The 24,346-nt window shown below is 38.1% G+C and overlaps 1 protein-coding gene across 2 annotated transcripts in view; it reads right to left on the reverse strand.

Annotated features, from left to right (window-relative positions):
• HOMER1 (homer scaffold protein 1) overlaps positions 1-24,346 on the reverse strand; it is an 89,892-nt gene that overhangs the window by 57,891 nt on the left and 7,655 nt on the right. The window contains exons 1-3 of one of the 2 annotated variants that reach the window (XM_085042298.1): positions 12,643-14,020; positions 8,929-9,085; positions 2,409-2,540 (exon numbers count right to left, since the gene is read on the reverse strand). In XM_085042298.1, coding sequence (XP_084898424.1) covers positions 2,409-2,540; positions 8,929-9,085; positions 12,643-12,644 — 291 coding nt within the window. In that variant the 5' untranslated portion in view covers positions 12,645-14,020. Of the gene's footprint in view, positions 1-2,408; positions 2,541-8,928; positions 9,086-12,642; positions 14,021-24,346 lie in introns of those variants that run through there. The other variant, XM_085042297.1, reaches the window with a different exon arrangement.

A 24,346-nucleotide genomic window follows, 5' to 3' on the forward strand; every position in this document is an offset into this window, starting at 1 on the left:
TGTGTGAAGTTGAGTGCCATTACTTTTCTATCAGATAATCTCACTCCACTAACTCTTAGTCACAATAATTGTACAGAAAACGGGTTGCCATTGTTGCACTCTACCCTAGCAATTAGTTCAGAAGGACAAGGGCACGTGGACAAAAATCAAATAGCTTAAAAGTCAAACATGTACTATAAGAAGACAGTGATCTGAGAATAAACTGTTTACTTTATCTGCTCTGATTATTTGCATCATTAAACTGTGGAAATCAGTCACTGACTAGACCAATTTGCTTTTTTTTTTTTTTGTTTTGTGGTTGCAGGCTGTCTTTTGCTCCCTGGAATTTAAAACACTTAAAATCCTGAAGTGCTAGCTGTATCAGAGGGCTCTGGTAAACCTGGCTATGATGCCAGTGCACAGAGTTAGTAATCTGAAGGAGAGACAGAACAAGAAGGAGAATACAGACATGATTTCTCTAAAGCTACAGGGCAGATATAATTCAGCTCTTCTGATTCCAAACCAAACATATCTACTAGCTCCAGTGGCTGAAGAGCTTTTCATCTAAAGAAAGGGTTTTCTCCCCCCATCAATATGTTTATCAATTTTAAAATAACACAGAAAATTTTGTCTTTAGGAATTTTAGTAGCAACAGTCAGCAATTGTGACTCATGTGAGTAACAGTACAATAATTAAGATATAACAGTATAATAATTAAGATATAATACAACAGGAACAGTTTGCTGAAAAGGTCCCATAGATTCACCATAGATTCAGAAAAGGTCTGTGATTTCATATTTTTCTTAATAAATTTGCTTATTCTCCATGAAACAGCAATCTGAGTAAGTGGTCAGCAAAAAAAAAACCAAACAAAACAAAAAAAACTTAAGAAAAAATGTCTACTGTAACTTTTCAAATTAATTTTTCAACAGCAATATAGAGCTTTATGTCAATGACATGTTTCAAAGTCCCAGATATCTGCTTGAGGGCATTGAAAAGAATGGGATTGAAAGAATTGTAATTAAGAAGGTGACAAGTACCACACAGGGAGAGTAAGAGAAGAGTTGAGGACAGAGCAGATTAAAAAAAAAAAACCAACATTTTTTAAGTTGTAAGGCTAATCTAGTGTTTAAAGTCAGGCAAACACAGTGTGCATGACAACAGCAAGATGCTTTGCCTTCAAAGAAGCATCTGTGACTGAGAAAAACAAGTTAGTCTATGAGAGAAGTCAACTAGATTAGCATTTGTACTAAAGCCATTGAAACATTAAGAAGAGTTACTGGTAAGCAAATGCCTCTAGGACATACACACCAATTTAACTGATGAGGTTTCCAAGTTCACTGAAGCAATGATAGGTGCACAAACACACATGCAATTCTAGAATCATTCAGAATTCATAATTCAGTTGCTTTGTGGAAAGGAAAACCAACTGATTACAAAAGAAAGAAATATTACAAGTCTGACACTTGCCCATATAAAGTAGATGTACTGGGTCTCATTTTAATGGTTTTCTGGCAAGGTGTGTTTATCCTTGGATAGTGACAAGTGCCTTCTCAAAAGGGCTGCTGTGATTACTCTTCGTTCAAATACCTAGCCATCATTATTCCTTACTTAGACATGCTCTTATTGAACTTGGGTGTGCAGATTTTTATTTCAAGTATGAAAATTTGCAGCTATATACAAACACAAGTTCTTAAACTGAACTAAAATTCCTCATCTCAAGAAAAATCACATTTCTACAGATTCCTGGACTCATCTACCAGGGCAGTAGCAAAAGCAACAGGTAATGTAGAAAGGATGCTCAGAGGAGCTATGCCATCAGTTTGAGAAACACAGATTGCCACTTTCCTTGGAATGAGGTCTATTTCCTTCCTGGAGAAGCAGACTGGAAAAGAAACTCATTTATGGCACATACTTCTTTAGCAAACATTTCAACTTTTGCATTCCAATAAAAATTGTATTTTTCTTTTACACTGAATATACTTCCCACTGGCTTTACTTGAAGGCTGTAAATTTTGAAATAACAGTAATATGATGTACTACATAGTAGAAAAGTGAAAGTGAATGTATCCTAAAAGACAAAGATGCATCTGAAGACTACCTGCAGTTTTTTTCTACGACATCTAAATACACAAGGAACACAATATTGTGAACTTCTTTGAATTCTATAATGAAAAATTGTAATGGAAGAACAATTTTTAAAAAAGAAAAACCTAACAAATCAATTATTTGAAAGCATTAACAACGTTAGGTGTAATAGGCTTTAATCTCTCTCCTTTTCTCCATCAGTTAAAAGAAAAATTGCCGATATCACACCTAATTATTTTAAATAACAACAGCAGTGAGTACTGAGTCAACATACAGTGAAAAGGAATAAAACGCACTTAAGTAGCTTCACTAGCTGGGTAGTCGCCACTGCTCATACTTACTTTTGAAAGGTGATGTTCAGATGAAAATCCCAAGCCATAGACTGTATTTGCCCTGCTGTCTGCCCATTGGCCAAACTTCTGGGATGTTTTAGTAAATGTCATGTTGGGGGTGATGGTGCTGTTTATTATTGCCTGAAAAAGGTAATAATTGTAAAAAATGGGTTTTGTGGTTTTGGTTGTTTTTTAAAGACAACTTGTAATTGCAAATGGCAATATTGTAGGCAATTATCTGCATACATTGAATGAGATACACACCGGGATCTAGGAAACAGTTTTCTAGTTCCATCACAGCTAAAATTGCAAAGGCATATTTTTGCATACATTCTGTAAAAGGAAGAAAAGCTGGGGAGGCAGTAGGCATCAATTTGCAATTGCAAGCAGTCCTTTAAGTCCTTTAATGTATCAACATGTATGGACTATCAAAGGCCATTTTTGTCTCACATGTGTATTTCTTTGTCCCCTAAGGCAATGCCTCTCAAGTTGCTGTCAGCTCCACTGCTGCTTTCCCCCCAACCCTGTTATATATGAGATTCTCACTGAAAAATGCTCAATAAAACAAAGGAGCACATTTTCTTTTTTCATTTCTGTTCTACAAGATTCTCTTTCCTTTACTCACATACAAGCAAGGCTAACAATGGCAGGGTCATACGCCAACTACAGAAGTAGAGCTACTCTTGTTACAATTTCTCTTCTGTAGCTTTTGTTCTTGCATCTACAGGATGCAAAAAGAACATCCTCCAGCATATAACTTCCGATAATGTAAATGAAAAATGCAACTATCAGATGATATGCTGGTTCTACTAAAAGAAACTGAAGTTTTGCTGTGGATTTCAACAGTATTTTCATCACATTAAAGTATACACATGTGGAGCACAAACTGTACAGAGGTGAAGAATGTAACATTATTTTGTCAGGATGGTGAATGAGAACCTTTAACATCAGAGAGACCAAGTGCTGCTCTCCTAAGATCAAGATCCTCTAGAAATCAAAGTCAGTCTGGACTAGAGTAGTTAACTACTAGTTAACTACTAACTAAGTAGTTATGGACTTAACACTCTTTGCTTTTGTTGAGAGATTTGGGTACCACTAGAGCACAGCTACAACCAACTTAAAATTTTCTATGAATTCTACAGGGTAAGCCTGAAAAATTTAGAGCTGAAAGGCCAGCTGAGCTCACAAATAGCTCCCATTATCATATGGTGATTCTCAGATGAAGTAGGGGAGAGGAGTATTGAAGGAAAGTTCAGAAGAATACATTGTATTCTTCATGTAAAAAGACAGGTAAAGATACTGCAGAACAGACAAATTTAACAAAGCTCTTTCTCAGTGACTTTGGCAGCTTCACTGCATTCACGTTAATTAAGATGTGCAAATCTGTACATAGCCAGTTCTCTCTGATAATCTTTTCCTCTACATGCAAGTTTTGCCGACCATTGTGAACAACTCCTTGAAAATTCTGGAATGCCCAAAAGCTTTACATTTGTGCCAACAAGCCTCAGCAGATCAAAGACAGGATTTGCTGTGTGATCAGAGAATGGAGAACCATCTCCAGCATTAATTGTCAAAAAAGCATCCCTCATATTTTCATCTAGGAGAAGCTGCTCAGTGAAGTCACTGGTAAATGAAACATTACTCTCCTTTCTTTAGGCATAAGATTGAGAGCCCAAATAAAGCCAGTAGACTTCTACTTGCACTATCACCTCCACTGACCACATAGAAAACAGCTCTCTATACCACACAGGACGGAAGAGGTAATGTGAGACAGGACTTCCCAGAAAGGAGGCGCTCTGAAGCTCTTTTTTAATTGTATGCTTCTTGTCTTCTTTTGCACTATTAGCACTTGGAAGCCCAGTTTCAAAATAACCAGTTGGAAGCTTGGAACAGAACTGTGTAAATTCATTTAATGTTCAATCTCACTTTCTGTGGAAGCTGTCAATGGTAATATACATGAAATTAAATATTCCATGGACTGTGTAGAACAGATTCTTCCTCCCAAATCAAGCTTTAGTTACGTTGTCTAGTCTTCTTAAGCCCATGCCCATCCACTGCTTGATTAATTGGAACTTGCATCACCTATTTGAGTGTGAGTATTACATCATGGATGTAATTTCCCCAGTTCAGAAGAGATTCTCATGCCAGGGATCTAAGACCTCCAAGAAAAAGGCAGGCTGAAAGCCTTCACAGCTGCCATTTCCTGTAATGACAGCAGGATAGCTGCTTGCAACTTAACCCAGTGAAAAACTAGGAGAAACATTTCTGCTGACCAATGACTGGCTGCAGAATGGACAGCCTTAACAAGCTGCCTGGGCCAGAATGGGATACATTTTTTGATATTGGTTTGTATTAAGGCTGGGTTACATTGGCTGTCAAATTGCTTTCTTGAAAGAGAGAAAGGTAGGAAGAAAACTTTTTTTAAAGTAATTGCATTTAGAATGAGTTAGCTGTGATTCCTGCCTTTATTTTTCAGGAGAGAAAAATAAAGAGGCTTCACTTCAGTAGTCAGCATTAGTCCAAAGACTGGGAAGACTATATTCAGATCCCAGTGATTAAAAAAAAAAAGCCCTTTCATTAAATTTACCAATTTTACAAGGAAATCAAGCCTTTCAATCTTCTCTGTATTAAAAGCCTTGGTATGCTAGATCACTCACATGCAAAATTATGCTTTTAAAAGTGTAATGCTAGAGCATCCTACAAATACAGTAAGTGTCAGCTATCTCTGGATAGAATTAGACAACAATCCTTTGAATATTCATCTCTAAACAAAAAGTATTTTTTAAAAATCAAAATTTATAATTAAACCTGTCTTGTCCATTCAAACAGGTACTGCTTTAACTGCTCTCCTCTAATCCAGATTTCACTGCAGAGTTATCAGTATAACAAGTGTCAAATATTTCATCAACTTTTAAGAATGTTGTTTCCATAAATGAACAAGAATATCTTAAAAACAGAACAGAGTCAATCTGACAGGCAGACATTTAGCTTTTGAAGAAAACTGGTTTAGTTATCTTCAGGCTTTTTTAGAATTATAAAATAGCTTTCATGTTTTCCTTTCATATTAGTTTAGCTATGAGAAAATAGGGCATGTGTCTGAGCTTCTCGTTTTGCAAACCCAACAGCTGCAAGACATACAGTAGTGGTCAAATGCAATTTTATCTTATGCTAAAATTATTGGCAATAATAATTAAGACACAGAATTTTTTAATTTCTTCAAAGGGAAAACACTGAACAGTTGTGCTTGCAGGTCTCACTTAAAATCTTTATCAAGCATTTGAAAATTGTCACTATAAAGTGAGACAGTGATTCAAATATAAAGATCATCTACTGCAGTAACACCGATTGGAGACTTGACAAATAATAATATATACAAGGTTCATGGAACCTGCAGGCTGGAAAACCACTCTGTTCCAGAGCCTGCTCTTGTTCTAGATGAACACAAAATTTTAAGTTTGTTTTCCTACCTCGTATCTGTGAAAAAAATTACCAGAGAGTTAACTAGTACATCAAGAACTACACTATACTTGATCTCCCTCCTTTTCGCAGAGCTGGCCAGAGACTAAATGGAAAAGTCAGTGGGACTTGGAATAATCCTAATGTCTGTCTGCACTGTTACTGGACAAATAATGGAAGCTTTGTTCCATCACCTAGGAGAAAGAAGTATTAAACCACATTTTTCCAAGGAACTCTGAAATGAGTATATAATTAATGAGAACTGAAAGCCATGGCAACAACTGCTCAATCTTGTCATGTCATACTAGATAAGAAATCTTATTTTTTAGGCATTTGCTTGATTCTGGGATTGGTAGGAGGAAAAGGTCGCATAAAATATAGTTACTCAAGAGGTCAGAGAAACCACATTCAAGCTCTATCACATTACTTGCATCAAGATTTCTCTGCCATGAGCAACAGAGCTCCAAATATTGCACACGACTATAAAATATAACCAGCACACTGAATAACTTATGGACCCAGAACAGTTTTTGTAGTCAAGTTAGAGGGACATGCATCATGTCTGGTGCAAGGTATTTCAAGAGGAGACTGTAGCTTCACAAAACATTACACAGAATGCATGAAAAGTAACCAGAAATTGCTTCTGTAGGACCTATCTTAGCTGAATTGGGCTCAAATAAGAAAAAAACCCTCTCTCTCAAAATTAATCAAAGACCCCACAAGCAAATTCAAGTTGGAATCTGCAATGCATAATAGGGAATTGAAGATCATGTCTTTAAATGTCCTTTTGTTTTCAAGAAGAAAGAGTCAATGACTTTCAGACAGTCAGTACAGGAGTTAAATTTTATCCAGGAGTACTTCTGAAACCCACCAAACTAAAGAGAGGGAAGGGTGTGGGACAGAAATAGGATTACCACTCAAATCTAAAGTATACAACTCTCCAACATTCCTTACTGCAGTCTAGGTGAATATATACATGAGCTGCTTTTACTTACTGACTTACTGCTCAGCACCTGAGAACTAAGCAGCCATATTCTCTCCACCATACAAACCCAAAGGGTGCTGCAAGCCCCACCAGTACCCAGGCATACAATAAAAACAAGATCCATTCCTTCTGAGGGAGGAGCATGATAGCTTCAAAACCAGTAGGGTTTGACAAGTGGTTTAGGTCACTGGCAACATGAGTATTGTCAGTAGTGTCAGTATCACCCAGCTACATGACATACAGCAGAGACACTACCTGGGTGCACTCAAACTTAACAATGCTCTATGTTTACATTTAACTCTTTGCACATACCATACTGTATATGTGCAGACATGCTAAAAATAGATGGGGTTTTAAGTAAAAATAAAGGAACTCTCTGGGAGTTATGCTGGAAACCCACTTAAAATTGTTCTGTGTCCCTCTGCTATTCACCTATGTATGTTTCAAAGCAGTTTTGTGAATGCTTGAAAGAATGATCTTAACCATGACTAGGATTCTAGATCATCATCTAAGGCTTGGATGAAAACATTATTTGGATTGCAGCACTCACAGAGTTAATTAAAATGATAAAACTGCATTATCAACATCCCTTGCCAATAGGACTGGTTATAAAGGGAATGCTGCAGTAGACAAAAGAACAACTAAATAAATGAACAACTACTTGACAATTTAATTCAGGAGGCACTCAGCAGGAGTTGCAACATTGGGATGAAGGCAGAGGAACCCCAGTGGATACCCAGAATAAGGATTTTTTAAATTCTCCAGGTCAATTAACGCACTGCATTTTTTAACTGGTAGTCTTGATTTCACACATCATCTAGTTCCAATCCCAGTGTCTTTATTAATAAATACTGACTCAAAAGGTATTTTAATTATTTGACAGAGCTAATGGGATCATTTGAAGTAAGGCTGAGAAGGAAAAAAACAAAGTAAGACTTAAAGTTGGAAAAATTATGGTGGGCTCTGATACCAGAGTCTCAGCCACTTGAAACAGAGATTTTTGACTATGAGATCAGTTTCTATATACTTCTGTGTAATAGAAATTATCCTTTTACATTTAAAATAGCAATACTCTGGATATTTTAATAATGTAGGGTAATAACCTGCCGCTTTCACTAAGTAGTCATAAAATCTCTGTGAATACTGCCATACTTTTAACAGAACATTTCAGTTCCAATCATTGTGAACTGATGCATTCCAAAAAGCTTCAAATTAAAGTCTCTGGAAAGGATCACAGCTTTTGATTACAGTGTATGTATCTTTAATGCCCTTAGTGCAGTTTTCTGATACATTGTTTGTAAAGTTACTGTTATTATAGCTTCTTGGGTAGAAATAGTCTATAGTCTATAGCATAGTATGCAGTGTGTAGTGTGTAGTGTGTAGTTTGTAGTATGTAGTATGTAGTATGTGGTATGTGGTATGTAGTATGTAGAAATAGAATTGAAGATTTTTTGCACAATGAATTAATTTCTTACTCAACATGTTTTACAACTGCAGCAGCTCACCACAATGTCCTTCCTAGTTAAAACAGAGGAAAAAACCAAACCAAACCAATAACCAAACAAAACCCACAAAAAACCACCAAACCCAAACCAACTGAGTCTTGATAAAAGCTTACCATTTATTAGGCAGGCTTTATTAGGAGGCAATCCTCGCATTCTCTACAGCAAAAATTGAAAGATTACATAACAAAGGATTTACTAAGTGATTATGGCCACTGAACAGATGTCCTTCATAATGCTGAAGCTAATTATATTGATAAATGACTGAGTACAGAGATGAAAACATTATTGTAACCCTATTTGTACATTTTCAACCAAATTTTGTCTTTTTAGCCTTCTCAAAGCATTAATCAAGAACAGGTCTTCACTTCCATTCAGCAATAGTTATTGAAGTCAATACAACTGCATGGAAAACACAATTTATGAATAAACACTTAAAACATAATAGGGCAATGTTACCATTTTAACATGTCAGTAAACTGACAGATAATGATTCAAACATCTGAGAAGAAACATGGAGGACATCAGATTAGAAAATAATAACAAAAATGTTCCACACAACCAGGTTTTCTGAAATATAATTTACCTTTGAGCCATCCAAACTGATTATCCTGTAGACATTTCTTGTGCTGTCATAGAAGTAGGACACAGTAACAGCATGCTTGCTGGTGGGTACCCAGTTCTTTTTAGTGTTTGGGTCGATCTGGAAGACATGAGCTCGGGTGCTGAAGATGGGTTGTTCCCTGAAGGATAGAGAGTAGAAGATATTAATCTAATTTGTACATACTATCATTGCACAAGCTATCTGCCAGTTGTGCCCGTTGGGATGTACACAAGTTACTCTGCGTGATAAACCTTGCCTGGTAACTTCTGCATGTGTTGCTGCATAGAGCAGATAAGTGTGTTAATACATAAGCGCAAGCAGAACACAAGTCTTCTAAGGCAAAAATTAGCACCCAGTTGTGGAGTCAGATAAACACAGATACCTCTAATATAGATTTGGCCCCATCTTATCATCTCCCCAGCTCTTCACTGCCCATCTATCCCTTTAAACTAAGTGGCATTAATAGCCGTTTATGTGTAACTTCAGCTATTACACTGCACGCTGCAGAGCATGCATGACTTCAAGCCCACTTCTTCAAAATCTTCTAATACTCTGAGTATGCTCATCAATTTTAGGCCATAATCTGGATCTGAACTGACTGATTCAATGCAATTACACTTAAAGTAATATTAGTTAAGGCCAGGAACAAATGTTGTGAATCCCTCTTTCTTTGGAGCTTTACACCTGAGTGTATTTATACCAACTTCAAATAATGCATAAAATACATTTTAAATTGTAAATTGTTTAGCAAATAAAATTATATAAGGCAAGAAACCCCCTTGGTATAACTCAGAATTTACATCTTTTTTTTCCCCATGACCGCTACCAGGACATTCAGCATTGCACAGAAATTTAAAAACATTTTAATATCACTAAGATGGTGATAAGATGGCCTTCTACAAGGGAGTGACTATATCAGTAGACAAGGGAAGGGCTGTGGATGTCAGTTATCTACACTTCTGTAAAGCCTTTGACACAGTCCCCTATAACATCCTTCTCTCTAAATTGGAAGAGGTGGATTCATTGTATAGACGGTTTGGTGGAGAAGGAACTGGTTGAACAGTTGCATCCATAGGGTACTGATCAATGGCTCAGAGTCACAATGGACACCAGTTTTAATATGTTCATCAATGACATAGGAAATGGGGACAGCTGCACCCTCAGAAACTTTGCACTTGACACCAAGCTGAGTTGTGCAGCTGAAAAACCTGAGGAATAGGGTGCCATACAGAGGGACTTGGACAAGCTCCGGAAGAGGGCCCATGGGAATTTCTACAAGACCAAGTGCTGGTGCTGCACCTGAGTCAGAACAACCCTGGTATCAACACAGGCTGGGGATGAACAAATCAGAGCATCCCTGCTGGGAAGGACCTGGGGGTGCTGGGGGTGAGAGGCTGGACATGGTCCAGCCATGAGCACTCACAGCACAGAAAGCCAATCCTGTCCTGGGCTGCATCCAAAGCAGTGTGGGCTGCAGGGCAAGGGAGGGGATTCTGCCCCTCTGCTCTGCTCTGCTCTGCTCTGCTCTGCTCTGGTGAGACCCCACCTGCAGTGCTGTGTCCAGCTCTGGGGTTCCTGCACAGGAAGGACATGGACCTGTTGGAGTGAGTCCAGAGGAGTCCAACAAGACAATGAGATGGATGGATCATCTCTCCTATCAGGAAAGGCTGAGAAAGTTGGAATTGCTCAGCCGGGAGGAGGTTCTGGGGAGACTTTATAGCTGTCATTCTGTACCTAAAAAAGGTGTACAAGTGTGGCTAGCACAGGTTTTCCCATGAGAACTTTCTCCTGTGTTTTATAAACAAAGATAAAGTTTGGATGTTGTTAAAACAGTGTCTCGCGATTTGGACAGTTCAGGCCTGGCCAATCAGGCCTAGGGGGAGGTTTCTGGCTGACCAATGTGGGTGACCTCTGAAAAGTCTATATAAGCTGAAATCAAAATAATAAAGCTCTCTTTTCTATGCCACGCTGAGAATCCAGGATTTCTTCTCTGCTAGCAGCTCAACAGCGACATACAAGAGAGCTGGTAGAGGGACTTTTTACAAGGGCATCCAGTGATAGGACAAGGGGTAATGGCTTCAGACTGAAAGGGTGAAGGTTTAGGTAAGACATTAGGAGGAAATTCTTCACTCTGAGGGTGGTGGGACACTGGCACAGGTTTCTCAGAGAAGCTGTGGCTGCTCTGTCCTTGGAAGTATTCAGGGCCAGGCCGGATTGGGAATTCAGAAACACAGTCTAGCAGAAGGTGTCCCTGCTCATGTAGGGAGGGACATCCTACATGTATCTTTGATGTTCCTTCCAATTCAAACCATTCTATGATACTGTAGCTATCAGTTTAAATTTAGTTACATTTTAATGACAAATTGATTGCTGTATTCTTTAGGGAATGCTGCCATCAAAATCCAAATATATTAAGTACCAGGCCTTTAGGCTGAATTTAACTTCTTAGGTTTTTTGACTCCCATTTTCAGGGTGTGAAAAAACACACCTTTTGACCTGCCCTCATTTTTTTATCAGTGCTATGTTTTTAATACTTTTTTTCCCAAAATAAAAGAAAGTGTAAAAAAACCACAGAATTTTTGGTACTTGTAGTCAAAGGGGTTTAATTTGGCCTCATTACAAAGGGGTACATGTGAACTCTCTGAGATATCTCTATTTCATGGCAGGAAGAGCAGCTTTCAGTCGTAGGATTGTATTACTCAGTTGGGAGTCAAGATTCCTTGAAGTTCACCTGACAGCAGATGTGGTGTTCTCATATGTTGGGTGTTGGAAGAAATTATAGAAAGTATGCTGAACAGATCAGAGACAGTGAAGTCACTGCAAAGAGTTTCAGCAAAAGATAAAGGAGAAGGAAGGCAGGCCAAGGGGATTGCTAGCTCTCCACAGAAATGTACGCTCAGCACCAACTCATCTTTTCCTTGTAATCACCAAACTATAGGAGGTTGCATAGCTGCTTTCCTGATCTAAATCTCTTGCACATAAATGTTATGCCAAGGTGACTGGCTTTTATAGATCTTTTTTTTTAACAGAACAAACAAATTCTTTCTGCTCTTTTGAATATCTACAATTACTTCTTCAATCACAGATAAACATATTTTTTATTTACGTCCCAATTAAGCATATGCAAACATAAAGGGATGCATATTAACATAATGCACCTGCTCTTTAGCTCTGGAAAGTTAAAGAGCCCATCAAAAAGATATGGAAAAAAATCTTCGAAGCCTGACAATTGTTTTGATGAATATTGACATTGAAAGGAAACCATAAAGGCTCTGATGACGTTAATTAAAGACCAAAGAAGACCCCAAGATGCAGATGCTGGTCAGTGAATACACATTTGACCAGCACCGATATTCGATTCACTCCCACTACACATAACTGGGATTTTCAACACACCACAGGTTAGGATTTTAATATGTAAAAGGCAGGTGAGTACTATATAACTAAAGCAAGTGGGAGTGTCAGTAAAAGTCAACTGTTCAACCCTGAGATGCTGCTCTCTAGCACTCTCAGCACAAAAATCTTCCATAGCCCCACCTAAATATCCTCAATTCGTTTGATGAGGTGGCCTGTGTGCTCCTCCTGATTGCTCAGCAGCGTTGCTCAAGACAAACCAGAGCACTTTGCAGGGCACAGTGTGGGTCTGGCACAGACAGTACAGTTAGGTATGGAACAGCATAAATGAAGCTTACTTACATTTCTTTAATCACTTCTGATAAAACTAGAGTTAGAGTCTTTTCTTTGCATGTTTTAACTACAGCTTACTGAATGACAAACTGTGCTCACTCTGGAAAAAACACAACTCCTTTTGTTAAAGGGCTTGGATAAATCATGATTTTGCCAGATAACTGGGTAATTAGGATTTTTTTTCTGATAAAGACACTAACTTTCAGATGACTCTAGAATTAGACCACTGTTTTGACACTTGACAATGAATATTTGTAAAGATTATTTCTACAAACTAATGGAAGTTATGCACTATATGTCTATAGGACTAAATGTGTTATAGAATCAGTCACTCATGCACCACTGAAGTCCTTCAAAGCTGCTTTATAATTACATCATCTATACTTTTCTGTAGCTATGTACTATGTAGGCTTCCTTAAAATTTAGATTTCCTAAAACATCTGTGAACAAGCAACAAGTAATATATAAAACATATAAAAATATTTGTAACTTCAGCCAATTCATCTTTATATAAAAGTTTTGCTCTTCCATTAGCCACACAAGGACATGATACCCTCCAAGTCTGGAAGTTTCAATCAATTCAGCTGAAATAATACTAGTTATAGGAAGATTAGTTAAATAGGAGGATAGTTTCCTATTTTCCTTCCCAAGTGGTCAAAGAATTAATATATATTTTTAAAATTATAGTATATATTTCTAGATATAAAAATTAAGTCCCCTGTTTCTCACAGGATAACAGAATGAGCTGAGTTGGAAGGAACCCTCAAGGATCATCGAGAGCAGCTCTTGGCCCTGCCAAGACCACCATCCCCCTATTTTTGCCCATATAGAGTTGAGAAAGGGAGAACAGCTTTAAAGAATAAACATCAATCCTGTGAAGAAAAAAAAATACCTTACCAGTTTCTTGCTCTTCCCTCTCTTCTCTTCCCCTTTCAGCTTTCTGTTCTCATTCTTTTATTACCAGAAGGTATTTTGTACTCATTAAAGATGTTAATAGGAACTAAGGCAAGAACTCCTCACTATTTATAAAGAAAAGTAATTCTTTTTTCCATAAATATCCTGATGCTGAACAAAAAGAAAACAAACTAAGAAGAGTGCCATAGTAACACAGTTTAACTAATAGAAATGTCCGCTCAGGCATGGCAAAAACATTAAGGCTCATATTCTGCTGTTCTTAATTGGCTTAGACGGCAACATTACAGTGGTCAAAGAAAGACTAACAAGAAGTAAGTGCCAAGTCCTCCTGGACTTGAGAAGCAATGTGATTACTAAAGATGTGTAAGAAGTATCACTTTTGCATGCAGAATCATAACAGGCTTTTTCATAATCTATACAGAAATTATTTCATTGATACATGATGAGTCCTAAGCTTAGGAGATAAGCCTGTGTCCTAACAGTTGAATGAATAGTTTTCAACCACTTCTTCCACTTTGGCATCTTAACACGGCCTTTACAAAACAAAACAAAACAAAAAAAAAAAAAAAAAAAAAAAAAAAAAAAAAAAAAAAAAGCAGACTGCTCAATATAGGAAACATGTATTACACTAACGAAAGCTTGCATGAAAGAAGCTTAAGTTAGTACAGAAAGTTAGAAATAATTTTCCTTACTGTTCCATAATTTTTTTTATCTATTATCTATTTTTTCCTATGTCTAATACTTCAACAGCAGTAGTTGCAAAGACTCTTTTGGCTTATTTCATCCCTCACACTATTGTTGACCATGACTACAAAATCATCTTGAGTGTCATAAAACCTACAATTGTCTCAAGACTGGGATTCTATTTTCTTAGTTACTCTGAAAACAATAAGGCCACTGAAAGGAAAGTATGAACTACAACATTTGTCAATGTCCTGCTTGCCTCCCCTTATGGAGTGTTAATGATACTAAAAATATACATTAAAAATTAGATATAACGCTCCCTTCCTCCTGCATACTCAGCTAAATTGACAGTGTTTCAGCAGAGAAGTTGCTGCACTATGCAGGATGAGGTCAGGGATGCCCCTGTATGGACATAAGACCAGACCAGAATACCGGAAAAAGAAAAAAAGAGGCACGGACAATGATACTCAAACAAGGGCTGAAGCAAAGAGCTGCCCATGCAGAAACAGAGAGCAGACATAGAAGCAGGTTAACATTGAGCAGATTGGGCCCCATGGAGGAGCTGAGCTTAAAAAAAAAGGAAACACCATGGGCCCTGCCAGCCACCTGGAAGTTTTAAATTTCTCAGGAGAGGTATTTTCCCCAACCAGTGAGACAAAAAGGGGACGAATAAGCATGTGTGATGCTGCGTTCCTCAGTTTTGATAGTGAAAATAGTGTCAATTGATAGTGTCAATTTCTATTTTTCCAGTATGGATCTTACAAACTCCAGTGCATTATCCAAACATCCTGGCCTTGATGCACATGGAGTCCACTTACAAGACTGTTTTCAAAACAAGTCCAAGAAAATGTGCCTTGGAGATAATTTTCCTGTTGTAAACAGAGCAAGATTTCATCCATCAGGTTCCAGACCAAGAGTTTCAGAAGAATATGATGCTACATGCATCCAAAAAGAGGGCAATATACCTGTGCTCAAAACTGGAGTGCAAACACACTCTATCTTGGTTGGAATAGCGGAGACTGGACAAAATTGTGCTGTCTTTATCCCATTACAGCTATGGGCACAGCTGTATAATCAGCACATAATCTCTGGCAGTCCTCAGGACTGCAAACTCTCTCAGCAGGTATCACACATGTAGGGTTTTTTTTGCAGGTGGTCATTTTGCATGCAGTGCATTCTGAGCCTCTATAATAGATGTCATCCAAGAAAATTTCTCCTCATATCAGACAACATGAACACCGTACATGGTATTTCAGGCATTTGCTGATTATCCTCAGATTTAGGATAGGACAAAGACCTTTTAGCTTTTTCAAAATGTCAGCATATTAATCCCACAGCTTTCTCCCAGTGCCCTGCTAGTCTTAAAAATATTCTCCCTTAACTTGTTTCTGAAGCTGCAGCAAGATTTGGTTATTCTAAGCAGCTTGAGAAGAGATCCCTGAAAAGAAATGAGGAGAGTGATTAAAAGTCCACTCTAATGAAAACTAATTCATAAAAAATAGCATCCAAGCCGATCAATGTTGTTTAAGTAGTCTGAGTCAACAAGCTCTGCAAACAATGTCCAAAACAAAAGAAAACCATATAATTTTCCATATTCATAAAAATGCTCTGAAGTCTGATAAAAATTGTATACATTTGGTGGAAAGTACTGCATAATACTGGCTTCCATTGCATGGAAACTGTTCTGACATGTAATTTTTTCTGGACAGGAAGTAACTGACAATACCATCTTGAAGTCAAAATTATAAAGTACTTGAACAAACACACTCAGTGGACTTGTGTAATGAGTATGACTTGAGATTTTGCTTTTTGTCTTACACACAACTTTCATATACAATATACATATACAATACCAACTTTCATATCTCAAAACAAGCTTTGAGATACTGAAAAAGTGGAGGTTACAATCAAATAACCAAATAAAAATCTCTTCCATAGCACAAATGGTTTATCTAGTTCTACACCTACATTCTTAGACCTGGTTTTGCTGTTACGTTTTGGGTTTGAATCAGGTTTATTCAAAGTCAGGTTTATTGTTGTCAGTAACAACTTATAGAAAGTTGTTATTAAAAAGCTAGGTAAGTTTTCTGTATACAGGTATCAGTTAATATATGTACCTGCCTATTTATCTATAAAGTTCAGAATATAAGGTTTACAGACTGTGCTTTGTAGCTATATAACTGCACAGTCTGTGCCTTCAAGACTTTCTTCTAAGCCATTTTGTTCCCTTTTAAGAATCAGCTTTTAGTATTAGATTTTTAAGCACTTATGAGTTAACATATCATCACAAGTAATACCAGAAGTTTTTAAGGATTTGAGAAGAGAAAAATTTTCTAAGAACCTTCATTAAACCCATAATGTTAAGTAAAATATACATTTACCTTAGCCAGCAACATCATTATATACTGTCTATTACATTTTCAAGGACCTGGAGTCTTAACCAATTTGTTTCAGTTTGAAGTAAGATATTGCACAGTACTTCAGACACATAAGGTATGGTAAGTCAGCAGAAAATAATTTAGTGATTATCAGAAATCTATTATCTTTGAAATGCTAGTGTCTCTATAAAGACTATTTGAAATCTGAGACTTATTTGGAGAAGAGAGGGAAAAATTGCATTCTGACACCTGACACTTTTGAAAAGAAAAAAAGAAACCTAATTAAAAAAACAACAAAAACAACAACAAAAAACAAACAAACAAAAAAAAATAAAGAAAACCAAACTCACAACATTTTACTATGGGCTAAGAAGTATATGCAAAACATGTTTGTATACAGCTAGATGAAAAGAACACAGTTTTGTACAAACCAGGCTAAATTTGATGCCTATGAGTAGACAGAAGTCTACTTAAGTCAGCAATTATGGACTTTCAGTAGCAGAAAAACTGTTCACATATGATTATTTGCAACAATTAATAGAAGTTTTATATTATATAGAAGGCAAGTCAGGAAAGCACATAACTTCAAACATTTCTGAAATCAATTCCTTTTGGTAACATTTTGGCACATCCAGTAAGGTGAATGGCAGCTTCAGAAAGGCAACAGAGCCGGTGAAGGGACTGAAGCACTAGTCATATGAGGAGTGGCTGAGGCACCTGGTGGTATATAGTCTGGAGAAAAAAACAAGGCTGAGGGGAGACGTTATTACTCTCTACAACTATCTCAAAGGAGGTTATAGCCAGGCAGGGCTCAATCTCTTCTCCCAGGTAAAAAGTGACAGGATGAGAGGAAATGGCCTCAATTTGACGCAGGGGAGGTTTCAATTATGCATTAAGTAAAGTTTATTTAAGGTGAGGGTTATCAAGCAGGGTGCCCAGGAAAGTGATGAAGTCATAATCCCTGGAAGTGTTCAAAAAACATTTGGATATGGCACTTGAGAACATGTTTTAGTGGTGACATGGTGGTGGTTATAGGTTGATTGTTGGACTTGGTGATCTTACAGGTCTTTTCCAACCTTAACAATTACATGATTCACAGGTATGTAATCCTATAAAATTATCTGTTTGGGGAAAAAAATGTATGACTCTATATGTGTCACTCTCAACCAAATTCTCAGGAAGCCCATACATGGTACCTTCCAGAGAAGGAAGGGAAAGAAAAGAGGTAGAGGAGTATCATACAAACAGGCACTGTAGGACAACCACTGACAGCGCTTAAAATGTATAGTCATCATATGAAATCCCAAGAGTTAGGATTACCATACCTTGGGAAATAAAGCTCTTGCTATTGAACAAACATGAAGAGCAATGAGAAAGTTTACCTAAACTCATTTCTCTACTGTCTGATCTTCCCATTCATAAGAGTCCCATGAAGGATCTCAGTAAACTTCGGAAGAGTAAAGAGTTTTTTCCACAGCACAGATTAAATTTAGCTGTAGGGTAACACAGACATTACAGTCTCGCAAATTTAGTAACATCAACAGCATGGAAGCGCGCAGAGTTGCAAAGCTGAGGACAAATCAGTGCCCAGTACTTAAAATCAAGGCTTATATGGCAGAGCAAAGAAAAATCCCAACTAAACTCCTAAATTTTTGGTGTAATATCAGTGAACATGGAGCTGCTTATAATACAGGTTAATAAAGCTACCTGTAGGTTATGCATAGGGCAGTGTTAAACTGATTTTTTTTAAAAGAAAAGAAGATAAACACTGGATTTGCTTCCACTTCTGCAATTCCTTGGGGGTTTTTTTAAATGCCTGTTCTCCAATACCCTCACTATCTATGCTATGATAGCATATGCTGCTATCATATGCTGCTCAAGTTCAGCAGTTAGGCAACCAGCTGAAGCATTGCAGGAAACATCCACAGCAATAATTTATCACTGACTGTGAAAGATACTCCAATAGATGAATGATGGTCCATCTCTCTAAGGTTTTCCTTTTTTGTCCTTCCACACAACCTTGAAAAGCTCATTTTTGTAGCAGGAATCAAGCGAGAGTGCTGGGAATCACATGAGGCAACAAAAAGCTTATATCAAGAGCAAGTACTCAGCTTTATCTTCATGCCTCTCCCTTCAGTTTAGTAACTCATGCCAGGTATATAGGTATCTTCAGAATTTTTCTAGGTACCTAAGTGATTAGTCCTCTAAATTGTGCTAGTACATGGAAAATGTATCTCTGAATAAACGTTTAAGTTAAATTTGTTTTTTAATTAGAAGATTAGAGAGAATTAACCATTAGCTTTTAACAACTTAAGACTACCTAAACTATGTTAGACTGAATTTTAGAATAGATATTTATCTATAGTCAAAATACTAAGAAATCATGACGGTAAAAAACTTACATTTTTTCCTGAACTATGCTCAGTTCAAAAATTCTTGTCAAGAAATTAAGAGAGGAGTTCTTCTCTTTTTAGAATTAGACAATTAATGTCAAGATGCATAGCTATTTTCTACATCTAGTCACTAAAAGCATTTATCAGAAGCAAACAAAAAAAACCCCATCAGGTTCTAATCTGTGAACAAAGAACTCTGAAATGACAGCCTAATTAGACATTTCTGAAAAAAGTCGCGATGTTAACATTCCTGCAACAGCCCTTACGTGCAGTAAGATAAGCTATGCTGCATCTGGAATAAGAAATAGGCAGGCAATGGTCTAAAAATATTAATTTCTTCTCATTCTACATCAAGGAAATCCAACTTTGCCGCACTTGCAACGTACAGTACAATGTAACAAAGGAAAAAATAATGTTGTTCATGCTTGTTAGTAAGACAAGTTTAGAAAGGCCCAAAAGAAATAACCACGCTTTCTTCCTAGTTCTCCTAGTTCCTTAATACTCTATATATAGAGACAATCTTTCCTTTGCAATCTTTATCTAAAATCTCCCCTGCAATGGAGTTCTGACAATCAGATTACTCTTACAGAACTCATGCAAATATTTTAAAGGAGAATATAAGTCGTTTAACTGCTTAGCTTGAATTTGTACTGTTATTTCACACAGCACTCTAATACACAGTCATGCAACAACTAAGTTATAGTTTCCTGTCTTCCTGCACCACCAGTTTTCTTCATTTTAAATGAATAGCTATTTTCTAGACACAGTCCTCAGGGACAATATCTATAGTCTTCAGAACCATTACAAGAGCTAGAGTCTTAAGGGGGAAAAAAAAACCAGAAGGTAAAAAAAATAGAAATCCCTTACACCAGCAGAAGAAGCACAGCTCTCCAAATATAGAAGCAGAGAGAGCAAGAGCACAAAGTTGCTTTGGGATCTAGAGGCGCTGCTAGTGAGGCAGGAGTTCGTGCACTGCTTTACAAGCAGGCCCAGCAGCACCCTCCTTTCCAGGGGCATGGAGGAGGATGAGGAGAACGAGGAGGAAGGCTCCAGATGGGACATAATTTTCAATCTCTGCAATCTCCAGAATGCAAGCCTGTTCTTGACCTGCACATTTTCCTTTTCACGTTTCACAAACACCCTCAAATTAATTTATGGATCCTTTAATATCTATAGGTCAGTAGTCTCCTTTGCAAAACAATTTTCAGTTTGTGATAAGGGCTGTTTATCTAAACAAGGTGAGAATTAAGCCAAATTGAGTGGGGCCATTTAGGTGCTGCTGCTGAGGCACAGGGAGAAACAGCATCTTGCAAACACATAATGGGTCTTTGAAGTTAATCATAGTGTTTGGTGGGATTTAAGGGTCATAAGACAGCAGTGGTAGAAGTGCCACCCAGAGTAGCAGATTCACACAATTGACAGACTGAAACTCCTTGCTTTTCCTATCATGAGAGCATAAGACTATCTGTAAATCAACACCCTCTGTTCTAAAGTTTGGTTAGATCAATTTAGTGGCTGTAGTCAAATCCTCCAGCACCACTGACAAGTGTCACCGTGCACAGATAGCGCAGCATGAAGGAAGTGAAAATAGAGGGTTGGCACTAGGACATGAAGTCATGTAGAGCACTGAAATAATAAGAGTGGCAATCCCACATCAGCTTAGATTTCCATAAAATATGGCAGAGTTCAATAAACAACGTAAACACAGTATTTTCTAATTTGACATTCAGTGTGATTTTGCATGCTCCATCAGTCTCATCATTGCCTATGACAAGAATTTCTGTTCTGATGGCTGTATTTCACAGCTATGAAGCAAAGCGGCAAAGCAGGGGCTTTTGGAAATAGACTGATGAGAATTCTGGAACCTAGAAAGTAGAAGAAATACAAAATCATAGAATCAAGTCATCATGTGTTTCCATTGAGATAATCGGCAATTATATGGTAAACAGTGATAGTATTTAAAAATTAGTCTAACTGCTGTTTTTCCAATCATCTTTGACTTTGAGAGACAATTCTAAAATAATACTAGTCATAATTTTGTTATTATTAAGACTAGATCTTGTGCCAATTTGTTCACAACAGAAAAGACAAGGAATACATATCTTCCTTGTTTATTACTCCACATTTGAAATTTGTATCAAATATATGTCTGTAGTAAAATAAGGTTTCCTCATTTGGCACCACAATCTTTAGCAACTCCTCCTTGCTTCTTAATAGCTTTAATTCAGGTCCTTATTAGCTCTAAACTTCCATTTTGCTTCCTTGTAGAGCTTCATACAGAAACAATCACACCTCCTTACCACTTCTTGTGCAATCAACGAAGTCCATTCCATCTTTTTCCACATCTCAAAGTTATTAATTTTGACATGCCTTCTCTGTGTAAAAAAGGCTTTTTGTTTTAATGGGCCTGGCACGTGTCATGCCTTTGATTTCCAACTTAAAGCCCACAAACCACATATTTACACTAAGGATTTGTCACTTAACTGTCAGTTTTAAGAGCTTTTGCACTTAACCCTCAAAAATAAACACCCTGAATTAAACCACTAGCACAAACACATGGTGACTGCAAACATCGCAAAGCTGAACTCATGCTTCCACCGGCACCAGTGGAAGTATCAGAACTTACATAAGGAGGACCTGAATAGACATGCATTTCATCACCATCACCTGATCTTCAAACAATTTGCAGTCTCATCCAGAGTGCTACAGCTGCACACTAAGTTTCAAAGAAGAAAAAATCCACTGTGCCACATCAAAATACGAGAACTGGATCATTTCATTTGTATCAAGGAACTAAATTAGACTGCCAGAAAGGTAAACAAACTAATTCATAAATAACAAATCAATTTGAATCACCCATTGAGCACTGCAGGAACTTTGAAGACACTTTAATTCACTTTGAGCATGTTATTACCATGCCAGCAAGTCACTCCCTTCTGATAACTTACTGGGAGTTCCAGGTCTGTTTCCCTGATTCTTCATATCACACTTATGCCAAGCATTCTGAGAGACCCAAACACCATTCCTGACAGGTTTCCAGAGCAGTTTGCTCATCAGATCACTGTAGATATTTCTAAGATGGCTCCAAATCCTGTTTCTCCCAGTGGCATTCCTCCCACTCTCAGGTAACTGCACTAATTCACATCAATGAAAAAAGGCAAAATCCATTTTTAAGTATACTAGTATGAACACACACTGTGTTCATACTAGTAAAGAGTAAAATGTGCTCTGCATAGCCTACTACAGATGCTGACAGGGGAACAGTTATACAGGTCAGGATAGTAAACATCAGCCAAGGAATTGCGCCAAGTGTTCTGCCATGGGAATGAACCCCAACAGGTAGAGAACAGCCACACCTGGACTAGGCTGTTCCACTGATAAGCAGCTCAAAAGAGCTGAGAGAAGTCAGTATTTTCTACTCGGCTTCAGCAAGGTGCTTGACAATGTTGTTCACAACATCCTCATACACAAATTCAGGAGATGTGGACTGAACGAGTGGACATTGAGGGGGATTGAGAACTGGCTGAATGCCAGATCCCAGAGGGTCAAAATCAGTGGCACAGTTGGAAGCCTGCCACAGCTGGAGGCCTGTCAAGGTTCAATACTGGGCCCATACTGTTTAACTTGTCCATCCATGATATGAAAGAAGAGGCAGATGCCTCTTTAGCAAATTCACTTCTGATACAAAACTGGGAGCAGTGGCTGGTACCCTGGAGTGCTGTGCAACCCTTCAGAAGGACCTCAACAGCATGGAGAGATGGGCACAGAGGAACCATCTGAAATTCAGCAAGGGCAAGTGCAGGGTCCTGCACCTGGGGGAGAACAGCCCTGGGCACCAGCACAGGCTGGGGCTGACCTGCTGGGGAGCAGCTCTGCAGAGAAGGACCTGGGGGTCCTGGTGGACAGCAAACTGTCCATGAGCCAGCAGTGTGTCCTGGTGGCCAAGCAGGCTGATGGTATCCTGGGGGCACTAGGAAGAGCATTGCCAGCAGGTCAAGGGAGGTGATCCTGCCCCTCTACTCAGCCCCTGTGAGGCCTCAGCTGGAGTGCTGTGTCCAGTTCTGGGCTCCTCAGGACAGGAGAGACATGGAGCTCCTGGAGTGGATCCAGTGGAGGGCAATAAATAGTATGAGGGGTCTGGAGCACCTCTCCTATGATGAAAGGCAGAGGGAGCTGGGCCTGTCCAGCCTCAAGGAGATAGAACTGAGAGGGGACCTCATCAGTGTATGCAAGTATGTGAAGGGAAATTGCCAAGAGGATGGATTAGTGGTGGACCATCTCCCCCATGGTTCTAAGCAATAGAACAAGAGACAATGGGCAGAAACTGATGCATGGGAAGTTCCACCTAAACATGAGGAAGAACTTTATTGCACAAGTAACCAGGCACTGGAACAGATTGCCCAGAGAGAATGTGGAGTCTCCCTCACTGGAGATATTTAAGAACTGTCTGGACACAAACCTGTGCAATGTGCTCTGGAATGACCCTGCTTGAGCAGGGAGGTTGGACCACATGACCCACTACAGTCCCTTCCAATTTTACCTGTTCTGTGATTATGTGAATATGACAGTTCTGGAAACACAACAACCACAACAGTACTACCCTCAGGTATTGTTACTGAAATAATGTAAAGAAACATTTCCTCACTGACAGCTCATGCACTTACTTTGGCTGCGCTGGTGGAGGCTGGTAAAGTCAAAGTATTATGTGTTAGTTGTACTGGAACTACATTAGCAACCACTTTGCAAACAAGACTTCAAAATAACCTTATACTTATGAAAGGCACTTACAATGACCTTAGTTCTAAACCCAAGATAGCAGGTAGGTGTCAGGACTTTACTCAGATGAAAATAATTTTTAAAAAATCAGGTCTCAGAACACTGCTCAGCATTTTGACAGTCTTATTTTAAACTGAGCATAAAAATGGGTACCACAGAGTCGGTGCAGAAGTTTTGGTTCAAATTGCCTACTTCAGAGGCCTATATTTAACCGCCCAATAAAAATATTTGGTAATAAATCCATGCTATTACAGTTACAAAGCATCTAATCAAAGACTAGGAACCAGTGTTTGTTAAGAGCCAGTTATTTCAGCATGACCTTTTTATATGAACAAGAACAATTTTGCTTACATGGTACCTGAATGAACTGGTAGGGTTCTATGCCTTCAAAACCTATGTGTGAAACAAGAACTAGAAAAGCCTCCCTCACACATGCTTTTGCATAAATATCAGAACAGATATTAAATGTAAGAAGCCAAGCCCCAGCGTTTCTGTATTCATGAAATAAACAGTGGCCAAAACCACACAGGTTCATTAGCTACTTACAGAATGCTTTCATTGCAAAGT

The sequence above is a fragment of the Lichenostomus cassidix genome, chromosome Z, assembly GCF_008360975.1.
Source record: "Lichenostomus cassidix isolate B80296 chromosome Z, HeHo_3.0, whole genome shotgun sequence".
Taxonomy (NCBI): domain Eukaryota; kingdom Metazoa; phylum Chordata; class Aves; order Passeriformes; family Meliphagidae; genus Lichenostomus; species Lichenostomus cassidix.